This window comes from Orycteropus afer, unplaced genomic scaffold, assembly GCF_000298275.1.
Source record: "Orycteropus afer afer isolate SDZICR_OR568_19922 unplaced genomic scaffold, OryAfe1.0 scaffold00261, whole genome shotgun sequence".
Taxonomy (NCBI): Eukaryota; Metazoa; Chordata; class Mammalia; order Tubulidentata; family Orycteropodidae; genus Orycteropus; species Orycteropus afer.
The window spans coordinates 1129694-1146982 of NW_006921848.1; the positions used below are offsets into that span (position 1 = coordinate 1129694).

Below are 17289 nucleotides of genomic sequence, written 5' to 3' on the forward strand. Positions count from 1 at the left end.
AGGATGCTCCTTCCGCTCGCCGGGTCCAACCCCCGCTTCTGACACTGGCCGGACGTTCCCGGGGCGCCGCAGCTGCAGTGGGGGAACTCTGGGATCCGGAGCCATCTGCTCCCACCCACTCTGGAGCCAAACTCCGGGGGCCGCCCCCGCTCCCAGACCCGCCTCTCCTCCTGGGAGTGTGAGCCGAACTGAGTCCTGCGCCTCTCTCCTCCACAAAAAAATAGACACCCCCCTCCCGGAAAAAACATCCCTCCCCTGTACCCCCTCCCAAGCCGCCTAAGAACTGCCTTTGCAGCAGTTCGGCCCCCTGACTCATTCGGGGTCATCCCCCAGCGGGTTTCAGTGCCGGACGGGGGGTGGCGGACGGGGGGTGGCCAGGTGGGCCTTAGGAAAGCAAGGCTTCCTATCCACCCCCTCTCACTTTACTTGGGCACATTCAGCCAAATTCCAGCCCCCACGCACTCCCGAACCGCCCACTCTTCCTTCGCTGCACTGAAAGAAACAATCCTTCCCCTACTGCCTCACTAACCTGCTCTCAGCCCTTGGGAGGACCTGCCACCTGGCCAGGAGCTGCCTGCAAGGACACTGTCACGCAACCTGCCCCAAGTACTCAGGGGAAACTGACGCTTCCTCATCTCTTCCACCTCCAGTGTCCCTCTGAATACGGCAAAGTCCTGTCTCCATGCTCCTGGGGTCCAGCAATGGCTGGAAGTGGAGTCTGGGGCTTCTTCTGGAAGCAATTTCCCACAGTCACTCTGACCAAGGGCATTATTTTCCCAGAAAGCCCTGAGGCTCTCTGAATCCCTTAGCAATCAACTAGCCTGCATGTCGCACAATTGGACCTCCTACTTTTTGCCCCAGACCTTGTCAGAGGAGTGAACCTGGTTCACCCACCTACCCACGCACCCGAGCAGCTTGCCTAGCTCCATCCGGCGCATCCTCCCCCACCCCAAACGGCATTCCCGGTGCCCTCCCTTCCTTGTCCTCAGGCCCTGACCCTACTCACTAGGGGAGGCGCGTAGCTCTGCGCCCAGTAGCTCCCGGGACCCGCTGCCCGAAGACAGGCCAGGGGTTGCGGCAGGGGGCCCGGAGCCAGGAGGTCCCCCTGTGCTCTTGGTGAAGATGCCGCTGATAAACTTTAGCATTTTGCGGTCACGAGTGGATGCTCTGCCCCCCTCCCGGCCCCGTTTCAGCCCCGGAGCTGGAGGTTCCAGCGTGATTGGAGGTGCAGGCCCGGGGTACTGCGCGGAGGCGGCGGTGGCAGCAGCGGCTGAAACTGCAGTTGCTGGAACTGTTAGTGGAGAAGGAGAACCGGCGGGTGGTCCTGGGTGCAAGTCACTGTTGTCCAAGGTCTTACTCTTGCCTTTCCGAGGGGACAGCTTTCCTCGTACTCCAGGCCCAGCCCCAGCCCCACCAGAGGTCGCGGCTGCAACGCCCCCTCCTCCAGCGGCGGCGGCGGCGGCAGAGGCTCCAGTCCCCGCGCTGCTCTTTGACCCCTTGACCCGGGGCTTGCTCTCGCTTTCGGGCCATGACAGGCGGCTACCCGCGCCCTTGCCCCCTCCGGCTTTGGCGCCACTCGTGGTCACGGTCTTGCAAGGTTTGGGAGCCGGCGGAGGCGGCGCCACCTTGAGCCTCCGGCTGCCTGTGCCAGGGTGCGGGGAGGACGAGCCCGGGATACCGCCGCCCGCCCGGCTTTCGGGTTCTGGGCCCCCCCAACTAGGGCTGCTGAGCAGGGGGCGCCGGGAGGAGGTGGGGGCGCCTCCAGGTTTGGGGTCAGGGCTCAACCCCCCGGAGAGGGGAGGCCCCGGGGGGGCTGCCCAGAGGGAGAGGCGGCGGCCGGGAGCTGGGGAGACCGGGCGGGCTGGACTGGCTGGAGCCGGGGACAGGGTGGGGGGCTCGGCGCCGCCGGCGCCCGCGCTGCTGGTGCTGATCCACAGCGCATCCTGTCGGTGGAACAGACGCTCGTGCCGCTTCTTGCCCGGCTCCTCCGCGCCTCGAGGGCTGCCTGGATCGCCGGTCTCGATGCCCCTGGCCCCGTGGGCCCCGGACGCGGCTGCGGACGGGGAAGGCGGCGGCGGCGGCACCGACTCGAGCTTGACCAGAGTCAGCGAGATGAGGTAGGTCGTTGTCCGGCGCTGAAGCGCGCCCGCGCCCCGGCTCATGGGGCCCCGAGACCCCCGAGCTGGGGAGGAGAGCGGACTCCTCCAGACTGCTTCAGGGGGGTCCAGCCATGGGGCCGCCCTGCTCGCTGCCCCCAGCCCCTGGACCCCGCTGAGCCTCCGGCCCGGCTCCGCTGTCGCCGCCGCCGCCGCCGCCTCCGCTTGCGCCCCCCTCCCATCACACGGGGCGCCCCCTCCCCATGCTCCCCGCCCTGCGCCCCCACCCCCTTGGAGCCCCGGGACCTTGGTGCTGCTCCAGGGAGGCGCGCCGGACAGTGTACCCTGGTCTGGGTGGGGGCGCAGAGATGGGTGAGGAAGGGCGGGGAGGACAGTAGAGGGTGCAAATGGGGGAGAAGGAGGGAAAAGGGACAGAAATGGGGAACCGGAGGCTTGGGGAGATGAGGAACCGGTGTGGGGGAGGCAAGGACGAGGAACCGGGGCTTCTAGGACCAGGGCCGCGGATGGGGTCGGAATGAGGGTCGTGAGGATGGTGGGGAGCGAGTGGGGCTGGCCGTGCGGGGGATTCGCAGGGCGCAGGGAGGATGCTGGGGATGGAGATACCGGCGGGGGAGGAAGGAGGGAAGCGGGAGGGAGGTGGGAACCCACGGGTCTGGGGTCTGGGAGAGGAGAGAGGGGCGTGAGATCCGGGCGAAGGGTCCGGGGGGGCTCGCCGGGGCTCGGTTCGGTCCGGATGCTCGCTGTGTCCGGGCGCTCCCCTCACATTGAGGAGGAGGCGGCCCCCTGCCCCCCCCAACCTATCTCCCCCCACCACCACCTCCTCTCCACCAGCAAGGCTGTCTGCGAAGACGGCGCAAAACCCAGGACTGGATTCCCCTCCCCAAATCCTGGGCTGGATTTTCTGGGATTTGGACTCACCTACTCCAACAACCTAGCCCTCTCCTCTTTCACACCATGGTTGAGGAGTGCGATTTTGAGTGGGGCATTTAGGACAAGGGTGAAAATCGACGTGTGGGCGGACAGGCCGCAAGGAAAACGGAGCAAACTCGGGGTCACTGTCAATTCTGAGAAAGCTGAAGTGGGAAAGTAGGGAATCTTGAAATCCCTTTCACAGGACCCTTCCTCTCCCTTAGGTACTTTAGACACGTTCCTTTCCCCTTGACCCAGTATCCTACACACACACACACGCGCGCGCGCGCGCGCGCGCGCGATACACTAACAGAGCCTCGACCTGAGCCCGACTGTCCCAGAGTGAACTTGGAAAGTGTTCCCCTGGGATGGGGACAAACGTGGAATTTAGCAGGGTAGGAAGGAGGGGAAAGGGAAGGGAGAGTTTTGAGTACTCAGGGAGCCCAGGAGTCAAGGGCTCCACTCGAGGTGGAGGGAGAAGGGCTATGTATACCGATTAACAGCACCCCCCACACCAAAATGCATCCGGTCTCCATAGCAACTGCAGCTCCTAGAGTGCCTCAGAAACAGCAGGGATAAGCAGCGAGGAGAGATCCATGTGTCTGGTGGGTGGAGAACCCGCCAGAAGATGTTGAGCTAGTGAAGGCACCATCCTCGCACCTGGTTACCCAATGTGAGGGTTTAGCTGCCCGACGATAAGGACGCCCCCCCCCCCAAGTGGAGACAGCGGGAGACCAGCTCTCCTGGGTTCCTGTCCAGGCTCCTGCGGTTTGCGGGGTGGGATTCTTTTAGAAGGTTAAAGAGTGGGTAGGCAGAATGGAAAACGTCTGCTCTGTCCCCCACCCCGCTAGGGACCCTGGAGTCCAAGGCTCGCAGTTCTCCAGCCTGGGGAAAAGAGTGAAAGGGTTAGGCAGGCGAGGAACAGAGGCTGGGACGCGAGGCAGGGCGGGGGGGGGGTGGGGGCGGCAGCCGGGCTGGGTGACGAGAGCGGAGAGGCCTTGGAGACCCCTCGCCAGGATTCGGGGAGTCTTAACGTTCCCCTGATTTGGCGTCCCACCCTCCTGACGCAGCCTAGACTATTAAAAGTGCGGCCGTGGGCGGCTCTTGGAGGCAGGAGCCAGCGGCGTGCTCGGCCGTTGGGGGTGAAAGTGGGGGGGTGGAACCACGATTCGGGGCGCGCTTTGTTCTCCCAGAGGCCTGTACTCAACACCTAGGTGGTCCTGTACCGGTGGTCAGCAGCTTCTCACCACCTCCCTCCCTTACACAGTCTGTAGAACCCAGATGACACCATCCCCAGGTCAGGATACCCTTCAGTCCTATGTTTTGAAGACAAGGGTGAAGGAAAATTGTTGGCTCTGGTTTAATTTTCCGTCCTTTGGTGACCTCAGTTTTCACTTATGTTCAATGAGAACAGAATCTTGACTTTTAAGAAAGGAGTGGGGCAAATCACTTAGGAGGGGATTTTCCTCTGAGGTTTCAGCCTTCAGTTCTCCTCACCTGCCTTTCCCAGAGCTAAGCAGAGGCCCGTACCTGAACAAACACTTAAACCTCTTTTTTCTAAGGGGGTGGGACTTAAAGTCCCTCCTTAAGAGGCACCAAGAGCCATCTCCCCCCAGGTCAGCCTTTCCAAAGCTGTTAGGAAATGTTTAGGGGTCGTTCCTGGCAAACAAGGTGTGGGGAACTGGAGGAGAGAGGGGCACTAGCCCCAGAAAGGGAGGGGCAGTGGAAGGGGGTCAGACTGCTCCTCTATGAATACAAACCATTCCTTCCCCAAGTTATGCTCTGGTGGCCTACACAATGAGAGAGATCTGGCAAGAGGTGTTCCTGATGAGAACATCTCCCGATTCCCCAGATAGGTAGCTAAGAATGGAGAGGACTGAAGTGGCTGGAAGGGACTAAGATGCCATGGAACATGGCTTCTCCCAGACACTTTCCATGAGTAAAGCAGCCTTGCTTTTTTGTTAGCCCTTTGTCATCTCAGAGGTGAATGAGATGAAAGTAGCCTGGAGACAACCTCCAGTACCACCATTTCCCTAGTGGTGGGGCCTTGTGAATAGAGAAAAGCTGTCCCTGCCAGGGCCCCACCACAGGACTGAAGGCTGGGGTGGGGGCAGGAGGATGTGGCGGATGGTGTTGCCATGGCAGCACTTCCTCCCTGTGTTGTCATCACTTGCTCTAATGGCACTAAGGAGGTAGAGCGGAAGGTGTGTGTGGGGAAGACAGGAACAGGAGCATGGGGAGGAGAGGGGACCAAAAAGAGTTCTGGGGACTTCTCTGCAATTCGGCTGGGCAGAACATGTTGTGTTAGTGTGGGCTTAGGAGCCTGAGATTCTCATGGTGTATTTCAGAGTGTGTGTGTGTGTGTGTGTGTGTGTGTGAACAACTGGAGAACAAGAGGTCACTGATCCTTAGTGGGTCCTGGGAATTAATACATTATCTAGTCCCAGAACCTCCCACACCAAACTGTTTCCTGCTCTGGACTCCTCAGCGCAGGGACCAACTCTACAAGTGGTCTGTCACAGACCTTCTTCCCCATGCTCTCCCACTTCTCAATTGCCAAGGGGGTCAGTTCAGTACTGACCTGCATTTTGATCCCCTGGGAGAAAGATCAGAGCTGTGGAAAGAGGAAAAATGATCCCTCCCAGGTCTTTTTCCATCCTCCACAGATGTATTCTTCCCTAGAGCCCAGCTCTGTCTTGGGGACTAGGAAGTAGCTGATTGGGAAATGATGAATGACTCGGCTAGTCCTTCCATGCCCCTCCTGGACCCCCCGCACACTCTAGTTGGGAGCTGACCATCCTCTTACCTCGTATGCTGTCCAGTGAGGCCTGGATGCTGCCTCGTAGCTCAGGGTCACCCACTCTCTCTGCAAGCTTCCTGAGGCGGCTCAGAGCCTGTTTGGCTACCTCATGTCGTTTAACTTCTGCTCTCACTGCTGCTACAGCCAGCTGCCTCTGGGCATTCATGGTGACTAGATTTGTCTTGCCAGGCTAAAAGCAACCTCTGGCCCCAAAAGCCATGGCCCTACAAGCCCCAGCCTCAGAAGGCCCCTTCTGCTGTGCCCCAGAACTCCTGCCCCTGCCCACCCTTCCGTTTATCTGTCGCCTCACTTCCTGACTGGTGAGTTTCAAACCCACTGCTTGAGACAGCACTACCTCCTATACCTCTTACCCCCTCTAGTGTCAGCCTATCAGTCCTGCCAGCTTACTATGATTCTCCAGACAGGTAGCTGGAGAGATCTTAACAAGATCTTACTAGGGCCTTCTGTGTGAAGTAGTAATTAAGATGGGTGTTGCTTCTGGGATGTGGCAAGTCAGGTCCCAGATGCAATCCCAAATTCTTACAGGAATTCTACACACTTGGTTTGTCACCCTCATAGTCCTCCACCCTAGTTTACATTTGTACTCACCATCCACTCTGCATATCCCCATGAGCCCTGTATACTCACATCTTGCAACTCTTCCTCAGTCACCTACCTCACTGACCTGCTACTTAAGAAGATCAAGTAAGTATGGGGAGAATAAGTTCTATAGTAACCTGTAACCAGACTGTGCTCTATGCTCAATTTCGTTTTTCACAATAATTAAACCATCTGTAACACTTCAAAGTTTATAACACACTTCATATATATTATCCTACGGCAGTCCTCAGGGGTAGGATTATTATCCCTATTCTGCAGAAAAAGACACTAAGGCTCAGAGAGACCAGAGGAGGTGAAATGAAGATTTGGATCTTATCTTCTTGTTCTAAGGCTGATACTCCTCCCACTTAACTACACAACTAAGATTTTTGATACGCAATTCCCTTTTTCCTTAAAATCATTGTCCTGCCCTTGGCTTAAGACTTGAAAGAGGAGAGCATGGATGAAGAATTGAGGACAGGATGAAAGTAAGGATGCTTGGGGGAGGAAGGTGTTTCCCAAATACCTTTTCTCCTGTGTATCTTCTGGATACTGAGTTATGAAGGACAGATGATTATAACTATGTGATTATTTGTGTAGGTGCAGATAAAGTAATTGGTATTGGGATTACCAACTGGCACCTATAGAATGGCACTGAATAATAACAACATTGAGTGTTTACTTAGAACAGTGCCAGGTACTGCTCTAAGCATTTTACATAAACCTTTATATAAGGTTTAAACCTAACAACAACCCAAGTGGTAGGTATTGTTATTTATCCTCATTTCACAATAAGGAAACAGGCACAGAGAGCTTACATAATTGGCTAAGGGTTACACAGCTAATAGGTGGTGAAGTTGGAACCCATGCAGTCTTTTAACCATAAGAGTATACTGCTTACTTAGTCATATGGTCTGAGTGTACACAAATTTAGATCATTCTGGGGGTTGAAGGGAATCTTTTCATTTGTTTCAACAAAGATTGCTGCTTTCTCCTGGGGGGAAAGGGAACTATGCCCTTCCCCACGCCCATGAAAAGATCTGTATCTTAAAAAACTTATTCGATAATAAACATTTACTGGTCACCCATTACGCCCACCTCAGAGTGAAAATGTGGAGGCTCCTCCTTTCCTTCATGCTTAGTCACATCCTTGACACCTGCCTTTATCATTTTTTTGCAAGCCTGGATCAGGTAGTTGTGTGCTCTGAAGACGCTGAGCACACAGGTGTGTGCACCTGTGGCTTTGTCCCGTACAGGAGTGCACTGGCCTGAGGCTGTTATCCTTCCGCATGGATTTCCTGGCATGTTTACACCCTGTTAGGAGATTCGGAACAGGAGAGATACACTGGTGGACATACTTGAAACGTGCGAGGATCTGCCGAGTATTGCTGTGTCTACTAAAAGGTCTCTGTAACCAGACTAAATGGCGCAATATCTTCTCTTTGAGTGTTCCCGAATGTGACGCAACAACAACAAAATAATGGCGTCATCATGCGGTCATCTCAGGGCAAGAGGAAAGGGGCGGGGAATAGCGTTCACTCGAAAGGAGGAGCCCTTTAACCCGACTCTTGAAGCCCCACCTTTTCTCTCTTCTTCACCTTCTCCCTTGCATTAGCCCCGTTTGCCAGGTCCGACCACAGAAAGATCCGCTTTCAATTCGAGGTTTTTAAGTTTAGGATCTAGTCTCTATGAGAATCTCTGGAAATCCTGTCCTCAATTTTAAATTTCATCCAATGAAGAACCTATAGGAGGGGCCGGGAGGCGAGTCAGTGACATAATGCGGATTGATTGGCATTCAGGCCAATCTAGAGCCTCGCCAATGCAGAGGCTGGGTGGGACGGGGCAGGCGCAGAGGCTTGGGTTTGGCTGGACTCGATTTAAAGAGACAGAAGCTGTCGGAGTCCTAGAACACGGTTTCCAAGACCCTCCCCCCTAGTTTCTGGGACTACTTGGGTCCCCAGAGCTGGCAAGATGGTTTGCGGCGGCTTTGCCTGCTCCAAGAATGCGCTCTGCGCCCTTAATGTGGTCTACATGGTGAGGTTTTGGAGATGGGGGAGCTTCAGGGCAGAAAGGCGAGTGGGGAGAATCTCCAGGGGACTTCCGGTGGGGAAAAGAGTGTTGGGGGTTCCAGGAAGATTTCCGGGAACTTCCGGCGAAGAAGGAATTTATGGGGACTTCCGTGGGACGAGGGGAGAGTTCCGGTGATGAGCGGTTTGTCTAGGGGTGGGGGGAGAGGCGCGAAAGGCTGTGGGCAAATAGCCCATGCTTCTGGCCTGTGAGATTCAATTTCTCCCCAAAATACAAGTTTTTATATTTAGTCTCCTTTACCTCCCACCCCTATTCAGCTATGTGAATTCCTATAGGAGGAGCATCCACGACAGCTCCTGGTCCAGAACCCCCTCTCCTTTCCCCCCCTAGTCACACACAATTCAATGTTCCCTTTCTGCCCAAACTCCCAACCTTGATTGGCCTTTGGTTGTATAACACGCTAGTATCCTGAGATGTATCTGCACTAATTCAATCTGTTTCCCGTAGCTCGTGGGCTTGTTGCTCATTGGAGTGGCTGCTTGGGGTAAGGGTCTGGGTCTGGTGTCCAGCATCCACATCATCGGGGGAGTCATTGCTGTGGGAGTCTTCCTTCTCCTTATCGCGGTGGCTGGACTGGTGGGTGCTGTCAACCACCATCAGGTTCTGCTGTTTTTTGTATCCTGACCTGAAGTGTTGGGGTAACCAGGTTTCTTAAAAGGACTGATTAGTCTAGGAAGAACTTATAGATTATAGGGCTTCAGGGATTTGCCCTGCGCTATACAAGAGCTGATGATTTTGTTTTCACCTGTCACTGTTGTCTTAGGTGAAAATAGAGGTATGAATTATTGTAGGTGTGCTATAAAGGGATCTAACCAAAACACAAACCAACTCACTGCTGAGTCGCTTCCTCCTCCTAACCACCCCCATTGGACTTGGGAAGCGGTAAATCTTCATGGAAGTAGATTGCCCAGTCTTGCTTCAGCGGAGTGGCTGGTGGTTTGAACCACCAACCTTCCTTCTGGTTAGCAGTCAGATGCCTTGGGCACTGTGCTACCAAAACTCCTTATAAAGGTATCTAGGACTATTTTTTCCTTAACTCTCCTCAGTACATGATCATCCTTGGTTTGGTCTTTGTCTTCCAGTTTGGAATCTCTTGCTCATGTCTGGCTATTAACAGAAGCAAACAGGTAAGGGGTATAGGGATACCTTTCAAGGTACTAGCTACTGCCTGCCCCCCCCCCCCAAACCCATCTACCTACTTCTTCTCAGTCTGGTTCCCACTATCCAAAGATCATCTTTAGGTTCACTACTTCTAGACACTTAAGCCCTTTGCTGTCTTTGGAAGTCTGGTTAATTTTTCATGAAGATGATTTAGATGAGTCTGAGATGGGTATTTATCATGGTTACATAATTGTGACAACATGTACTTTCATGCTTCTGAAGGATATTGACCCCTGTGCTGACAAAGGGAAACTGAGGTACTTTACCTGGGACCAGGATGTAGGGGGTATTTAACGTTACCAGCATCAAGTAATTGTTTCCCTTTGCCTGTATCCTCCAGACAGATGTCATCAATGCTTCTTGGTGGGTCATGAGCAACACAACCCGGGATGAACTGGAAAGAAGTCTTGATTGTTGTGGCTTGTTCAACCTTACACGCCAGTATCAACAAGATTATGCTTCATGCCGTGCAGTGAGTGAAGGGGGGAGGTAAAAAATAGCATGGACAGTGTCCAAATGAGCAGATAGAAGGGTTTGTATGTTACTGCCTCTCCCTGCAGCAACTCTTGTAGAGGGGCTGTGTGTGTGTTGGGAAAGGGAAAGGGGATAGACAGAGCCTGGGGAATTAGCTAAGAATACTGCTTAACCCAAAACAAAACACAGCACACTGCCATCAAGTCAGACCTGACTCTGTGACCCCTCCTTGGGTTCCGAGGCACCATCACTACAGTAGATTGCCCAACCTTCCTTCCAACGAGTGGCTGGTGGATTTGAACCACCAGCCTGCTTGTTAGCAGGCAAATGCCTTAGGCATTATGCCACCAGAGCTCCTAGAATACTGCTTGTTGTTGTGGTTATGTGCCGTCGAGTTGGGCCCAACTCATAGCGACCCCTCCTTGGGTTTCCAAGGCAGTATCACTACGGAAGTAGATTGCCCCATCTTCCTTCCGAGGAGTGGCTGGTGGGTTTGAACCACCAGCCTTCTGGTTAGCAGTCAAGTGCCTTAGCCACTGTGCTACCAGGGCTCCCAGAATACTGCTTAGTTACTAATAAATAATTTCTAGGGACATTAACCACAGGTATTGGGATAGGACAGCTTAGTAACTGCATCCTCCAAACATACATACATATCTTATCCTTAGATCTGCAAAAATCGAAGCCCCACATGCCAGGTATGTGGAGAAAAGTTTCTTAACCATTCAGATGAAGCCCTGAAAATCCTGGGGGGTGTTGGACTCTTCTTCAGTTTTACAGAGGTAACATTTTCCATGCATACACACTCTCTCAACATGTCTTAGCCTAGGAGATTCAGAATTGGTGCTTATTTCTTTTCCCTTTGTTTTTGCAGATCCTTGGTATTTGGTTAGCAATGAGATTTCGGAATCAGAAGGATCCTCGCGCCAACCCCAGTGCCTTTCTATGAGACTGGATTTTTACGACTTCTCTCCTGCTCTCCCTTTTTCTTCCTCCCTTAGGGAAAACCTAGGGTCTATAGCCCTTTTTGTTGGAGAAAAAAAGGAAAGACCCTTTGCAACATCCCCTAAAGCAAGTTCAATAGCAGGTTTTTCAGTTGGACATTTTGGTCGGAGCAAGTAATAGGAAAGAGGAAAACTTTGCTTCTAAGTAGATGTGGGAAGCTCCATGGAGTACATGGGATGAGGACTGAAGTCATTCCTGGCTGTTTACCCTCTCCTCCCTTCTACATGCTGGACCACCTCAGTACATCCTGGCCTGACTCCAAAGGTAGATCAAGGACAATGCCAGAGAAAACAATGAAGAATTCTTTCTTATAATCAGCAGGACTCAGTCTGAGACAGTTCAGTGCAAATCAAAATAAAAGTCATTTTACCCCATGTTCAAAGAAACAACGCATTCTTTTCTTCTCTCTGCCATCTAAGGAGCTCCACTGACTGCCTAGGCCCTGTGACTTAAAGTCTCCAAGGTTCTGTAAGGAAGTTCCTCCTTCCAAGTGGTTTTTCCAAATCCCCCAATGGCAGATGACAAATGGCAAAGCCAGTCAGAAGAAGACCCATTTAAAAAAAAAAAAAAAAAAAGACCGTTTTTTTTTTTTTTTTTTTTTTCTTTTTTTCCCCTGTATAAAAAAAGGAACCCAGTACCAAGGTAGGGTAGAGGAGAAGACAGGACCTACTCCTTAGTGTAGGGAAATAGGGAGCAGGAGAAGAATATGCCTCAAGAGGAGGAGTAGGAACAGGACATCATTAAGTCAGCAAAATAATCTCCGTAAAAAGTTGGGGAAAAGGGTATCCAAAGCCTCAGACATGAAGGCAGAGATTGCCTTATCAGTGGAGGGGGGTCTCTCCACTGAAGTGTCCAAAGAAAAGGAAATGATAGCTTCTCTTCCTTCTCTTGGTCCGGTTCAGCCACTCCACTGCTCACTCGGGATTACCATCGCCCTTTTGTAGATAAGAGTGCTGCAGGGCTCGGAAGGCAGAGATTCGCTTGTGTGGGTTAAAAGTCAGCATTTCCTGAGAAGGGAGGCAAAGGTCAGGAAACCATGGAACAAAAGACTTCTGCCCACCCCCAACACCACCTGGGATGGCCTATTTTCTACATCCCTCTTCTGTGGATGGCCATTCACAGCAGCAATAAAAACTACAGCCCCCCAACAACCAAGTGTCAGTAACTACAATGGTTTGGGTCTCTCTCATACTGCTCTGTTTCTCACCCCAATCTCGCCCCACACCTATGCCCAATACCAGTAGCAGCTGTGCTCCAGACTCCTCCATCTCAGGCACCATGGACTGCACTGGACGAGGCCCTCTGGGAGAAAAAGCTCCTCGGGGTAGAGACACATCTCGGGGCCAATCATCCTCTGGGGGCAGTCCAATCAGACTATGAGGAACAGGAGAACTGTGGTCAGAAGAGTCCTCCATCCCCCATGCCCAGGGGCAGAGCCAGTCAGAATGGAAAATTCTTTTCTCCCTTGTTAGTCACTTACTCAAAAATTTTGCCTAACTGGTCAGCTTCAGAATTTCCACAGAATAGAGGCCTAAGGTGAGAAGGAACACAAGATAGCAATCATTTTCAAAGGTATGGTAGTGGTATGATTATTGCTTAACAACTCAACATCAAAGCTGTGGAGAATAAAGGGATATGCATGCAGTTCCAAATTCCAGGACATTTCAGAGCTTCTGGTTATAGGCAAGGAGGTCACTAGTACTTAAGTGAAAAGACAGGCAAGGTATGGATGTGGTTTATGAAACTCTATAGATGGTTCAAGGAATCTGGGTCCCTTACTTCCGACGAAACATCTCTGCGAAGATACAGCCGACACTCCACATGTCTACAGGAGTTGCATACGTAGACTGCAGAAGCACCTCAGGAGCACGGTACCAGAGTGTAACAACCTAAAGGAAACAAAGCAGATGAGGGTCTTAGGGGTTACCATAAAGCACAATGTGACTTCTCAATTGCTATGGGCAATCACACCTCTAAGCCAACCAGAATTTTGGCTACCACCTTTATACTGACCACAGGTGTTAGTGCCATCTGGTAACTGTAGATTCTGGCCAGGCCAAAGTCAGCCAGCTTGACTGTCCCACCACTTGTCACCAGAATGTTCTCTGGCTTCAGGTCTCGGTGAACGATGCAATTGGCATGCAGGAAATCAAGGCCTCTTAGAAACTGGCGCATCAGATCCTAGAGGTACAGAGGCACTGGAAACTAGGCACCATACTTATTAACTCCAATAAGTTCTACTACAATGATCCCAATCCACATCTCCAGGTGTGTCTACCTCACTTACCTTGATGGTCTCCACTGGCAAGCCTGGTGGAGGTGCTTTGTCTAGGTAAGTCCTCAGGTCTTGGTCCACATGTTCAAACACCAGGGTTACCTTGGTTTCCCGGTCAGTTCGGGTCGTGGCACAGACATCCATCAGCCTGGCCAGGACAAATGGTCATTCACTGGTCAATCAATCTACTTTAATCTGTCCCCATTTCTCTCCTGACCACCACTCCCCATCTACAGGCTGTGTTTTCCCTTTTACTACCCATTCCCAACCCTCCACCATCCTCTCACCTGACAACATTGGGATGATCAAAAGCTTCCAGCCGCCTTAGTAATGCCACCTCACGAACTGTGCTAATAGGAAGGCCCCCGCCAGTGCCTCCTCCGTTGGGGACTCTCACGCTCTTGAGGGCCACAAAGTGGCCACTGTGGGGATCACGGGCCTTGTACACCGTCCCATAGGCACCAACACCAATCTCAGCCACTGGCTCATAACGAGGGGTGGCCATTCTCAGATCAGGAGAGACCCTGCAATCACAGAGACTCCTACTGTCGAAATCCTCTTCTAGAGGTAGAGCTGTAAGAGTCTGCAACACCAAAGTGACTCCCACAAGAGGAAATCATAAAGACAACATCAGTATCCCATCCCCTCCCCAACCTTCTATTGGCCGGTCCTTCAGGTAACAATGACCAACCCCTCCAGCCACGTGAGGCTTTAGAATAAAAAATGCCTCCTCCTTTGGGTCTATCGCGCCCCGCACAGAGGAGAGTACACATGACACAATTCCTGCACCAAAGACCCCACACCCTAGCGCTTAAAATTACACCCCCCCCCCACCCAACGACCACAAAGGGCTATATCACAACACCCTGCCCTTGGAGCAGCCCTTCCGTAACCCGCGAAATGCACGCGTGGGGAGTCGTGGGGGCGGGGACTCCCGGGAAGGAGCTGCACTAACCTCACCCCGGGCCAGGAGCTGGGGGGGCGGCCCGTTATCGGGGCCACGGAGCCGGGTCCTGAGGCGCCATACACCCAAGCTCGGTCTTGAGCAACTGGACACGACGGGCTCGACCATAGACACAGGCCGCAAGCTAGAGCGGTCCCCTTACCCCCACCCTCACCATGTGACCAGCTGCCAAAGAGGCGCGCGGAAACTGAGTGGGCGGGGCGAGCGCCGGACGTTCAGGGCACGTAACCAGCCGCCCATGCGCAGAGGAGCGGCCGAGAGTGGCTTTGAAGGGAAGGGAGCGGTCTGGGGAAGGAGGTGGAGGGGCAACGGCTGCCACGTGATCTGTTGCTATCCCACGTGACCGCTTGACAAAGCTCTGAGGAGCAGAGGTGTGGGTACACGGTGAGGCACGTGACTGACTGCCTTACCCCAGCAGGGCCGAGGGAGGCCAGAGAGGGTGGAACCCAAGGCGGTGCCATGGCAACTGGGCCACCCAGATCCCAACTCTAGGCGGTAGACCTAGCCCGAGTGCATCTCCAGTGTCACTACATGTCTCAGTCTCTGTGTGCTGGGGTGGTCGGGAAACGAGAAGTGGTACTGTTGCCTTTCTGCTCCATTGCCTTTGGCATAAACTTCTCATTTGCATCTTTGTTTCATTCACTCATTCATTCAACAGATTTTCACTAAGTGCTATAGCTTCCTCGGTTATGTTTGTTTTTGTTTTGCTGCCTTAGCCATAGGCCTCTATAGTAGTGATAGGACTATCTATAAAGATGTAGCCAACAGAGCGGTCGGTGGTATAAAATGGGGAGTAGAGACAATGCCCAACTGAGGCCAAAGCTAGGATTAAAAAATGGACGGTAGGCAGATTAACCAACGGTGACCCAACGTGGCGAATGGCTTCCAAAAGAAGCCAAGGTAATGATGCTCTCTCCCTCTTCCAAACTTCACTCCTCCGTGGAGGTGTTAGAATGGTTTCTAACATGTGGCAGAGAAGTTACTGATGCGTAAGAAATAGGACTATTTGACCTTTAAAGTTCTTTTTAGCGCTAAGATTCTATGATGTGTGTGTGTGTGATACAGACAAGACAGGTAGATAGATACAGGATTGAGTATGTGCAAAGAAGTTATTACCACGCGCATCCAGACCACCACATTGCATGAGGATGACTTGTGTCCTCCTGCAAACCTGCTGATTCATTTGGGGTCATTGTGAGTCCCTCTTTGCTCATAATGCAGCTTTATTACCCTGGGTCCTTGCCCAGACCACAGACTCCTTCCCAAATGGCCTCTGCTTAGACATCTAGGTAAACAAGTAAACTTTTCTGACTTCCTTCGTCTTGTTGGCCTCAACTTGTTTACCTCCCAGCTCTTTGGGGGGATGAAGTGAGGGGAGGAAAGGATCAGTGTCTCCTTTGTGAAAAACTAAAATCTGAAACCTTTTAATTAACCTTTCTGTCACTCCCTTGCACCCTAACCCCTGTTCTCCTTAACCACCTGGCTAAGGAGGTAAGAGTTCTGGCTTGAAGATAAACATAAACTTTGCTTTGGGGCAAATAGAAGACAAGTCAGTACAGATTCCCCTCTGTCCATTCTGATAACTTGTAGCTCTTCACCCTTGCTGGCAAGCACAGCTGGGATACTAGTAACAAAAAGCCTCTAAGCCTGAACTGTCTAAGGGGCTTGTGAAATGAATGTTTCACTGGCTACCTTGGCAAGGCTGGTAAACCTTCTGGAAGGCTAAGATGAATGTCTACAAGTTTGTCAGAGTCCTTCTACCAGCACTCCCCACTTCAGCCTCATCTTGCATAGAAGTCACCACAGCTCACTGTCTTTACAACAGTAGTCATTGTCAATATCTGCTTGGGTTCCGGCCTCATTTCCTAATTCATTCATCCCTCCGTACATCCATCCAAAACATTTGAATGCTCCTTATTGTCTGTCCTCTATACCGTCGGATTGAGGAGCCTTATTTTGGAGGTGGGTGCCTGGCTCCATCTCATCCCTTCTGTTAATTACTTTTCTACTAATTATTTTTTCCCCAGTGTGTTTGACCCAATGGGCTTCTTCCGAATCCCTTTTCCCTCAGCTTCCAAAAGGGAAGGAGAGAAAGAACGTAAGTGTGAGGCAGAGAAAATGTGATGAGGGAGCAGAACCGTCTCTTAAGAGTCAAGGCCCTTATGGGGGTTAAGTGTGTGTGCACGTGTGGTGTTCAATGTAGTGGTGGTGAGGGCAGGAAAGTACCAGGAAAAACACTGCCATTCCTTTAGCACTCCTTTGCTCACTCTCCTTCCTCACACATTACAGTCACATCTTTCTGTTTCTCATATACTCCGATTCCTTTCCTTATACACTCACCTCCTTTCCATAGCCCTACATCATGCATGTATCATATACACAGTCTTTTGTGTGGAAACGCTTATTGCTCCAATGCATCCATGCTCACTCACTTTCCTCGCACATTCCTTTGGCTCTCACATTTTCTTTGGACTCTACCACGGCTCTTTCTTTGCACATTCCTCTTTTGCAGAAGCCTCTCCCACCCTGGTGCACCTGCGTCCTTTGATCACTCACCTTCCATCCTCACCCACTGGCCCCTCCTCAACCGCATACACACACCTATTCTCCTACCCTGGAGCACACTCCCCTTCTGTGGCCACGCCCCTCCATCCGCCCTCCCCCCGGACTCGCACATTGGCCCCCGCCCCCGGGGACACCTGCTCGTGCGGGGCAGGGCGGGGATGCGCAGCCGCGGCCCCTTCTCCTCCGCTCCCCCTCCCCGCCCCGCCCCTCCCTCCATCCCTCACCGACTCCCCGGCTCCTGCCCCGCCCGCCCCGCCCGTCCGCCGCTCCGGGGGGGTCTCCGCCGCCGCCGCCGCCGGAAGGAGCCGCCATTTGCCACCGCCGAGCGCAC

The 17289-nt window shown here is 52.8% G+C and overlaps 4 protein-coding genes across 4 annotated transcripts in view; 2 read left to right on the plus strand and 2 right to left on the minus strand.

Annotated features, from left to right (window-relative positions):
- Positions 1-2162, minus strand: part of AGAP2 (ArfGAP with GTPase domain, ankyrin repeat and PH domain 2) — a 12247-nt gene extending 10085 nt beyond the window's left edge. Inside the window, exon 1 of the mRNA XM_007950053.1 lies at positions 1007-2162. Coding sequence (XP_007948244.1) covers positions 1007-2162 — 1156 coding nt within the window. The remainder of the gene's footprint in view (positions 1-1006) is intronic.
- A 6235-nt stretch (positions 2163-8397) lies between these two features.
- TSPAN31 (tetraspanin 31) lies at positions 8398-11098 on the plus strand. Its single transcript, XM_007950056.2, has 6 exons — positions 8398-8460; positions 8962-9129; positions 9561-9641; positions 10016-10147; positions 10818-10931; positions 11024-11098. The coding sequence occupies exons 1-6, from the start codon at positions 8398-8400 to the stop codon at positions 11096-11098; spliced, it is 633 nt and encodes a 210-aa protein (XP_007948247.1).
- A 970-nt stretch (positions 11099-12068) lies between these two features.
- CDK4 (cyclin dependent kinase 4) lies at positions 12069-13934 on the minus strand. Its single transcript, XM_007950057.2, has 7 exons — positions 13717-13934; positions 13442-13577; positions 13168-13335; positions 12934-13043; positions 12635-12685; positions 12393-12528; positions 12069-12161 (listed from the first exon to the last, which is right to left on the minus strand). The coding sequence occupies exons 1-7, from the start codon at positions 13932-13934 to the stop codon at positions 12069-12071; spliced, it is 912 nt and encodes a 303-aa protein (XP_007948248.1).
- Positions 13935-14111: 177 nt separating this feature from the next.
- MARCHF9 (membrane associated ring-CH-type finger 9) overlaps positions 14112-17289 on the plus strand; it is a 6513-nt gene continuing 3335 nt past the window's right edge. The window contains exons 1-3 of the mRNA XM_007950070.1: positions 14112-14132; positions 14311-14676; positions 17110-17264. Coding sequence (XP_007948261.1) covers positions 14112-14132; positions 14311-14676; positions 17110-17264 — 542 coding nt within the window. The remainder of the gene's footprint in view (positions 14133-14310; positions 14677-17109; positions 17265-17289) is intronic.

What these genes read in the sequence shown, in the direction of transcription:
- TSPAN31 (XM_007950056.2), top strand. Translation starts at nt 8,398, where the DNA reads ATGGTTTGCGGCGGCTTTGCCTGCTCCAAGAATGCGCTCTGCGCCCTT. An exon ending in CCCTTAATGTGGTCTACATG is followed by an intron (nt 8,461 to 8,961) that starts GTGAGGTTTTGG and finishes TGTTTCCCGTAG; the next exon opens with CTCGTGGGCTTGTTGCTCAT. An exon ending in TCTTCTTCAGTTTTACAGAG is followed by an intron (nt 10,932 to 11,023) that starts GTAACATTTTCC and finishes TTGTTTTTGCAG; the next exon opens with ATCCTTGGTATTTGGTTAGC.
- CDK4 (XM_007950057.2), bottom strand. Translation starts at nt 13,934, where the DNA reads ATGGCCACCCCTCGTTATGAGCCAGTGGCTGAGATTGGTGTTGGTGCC. An exon ending in GCAGAGATGTTTCGTCGGAA is followed by an intron (nt 12,686 to 12,933) that starts GTAAGGGACCCA and finishes TTCTCACCTTAG; the next exon opens with GCCTCTATTCTGTGGAAATT. An exon ending in CTGGAGCACAGCTGCTACTG is followed by an intron (nt 12,162 to 12,392) that starts GTATTGGGCATA and finishes CTCCCTTCTCAG; the next exon opens with GAAATGCTGACTTTTAACCC.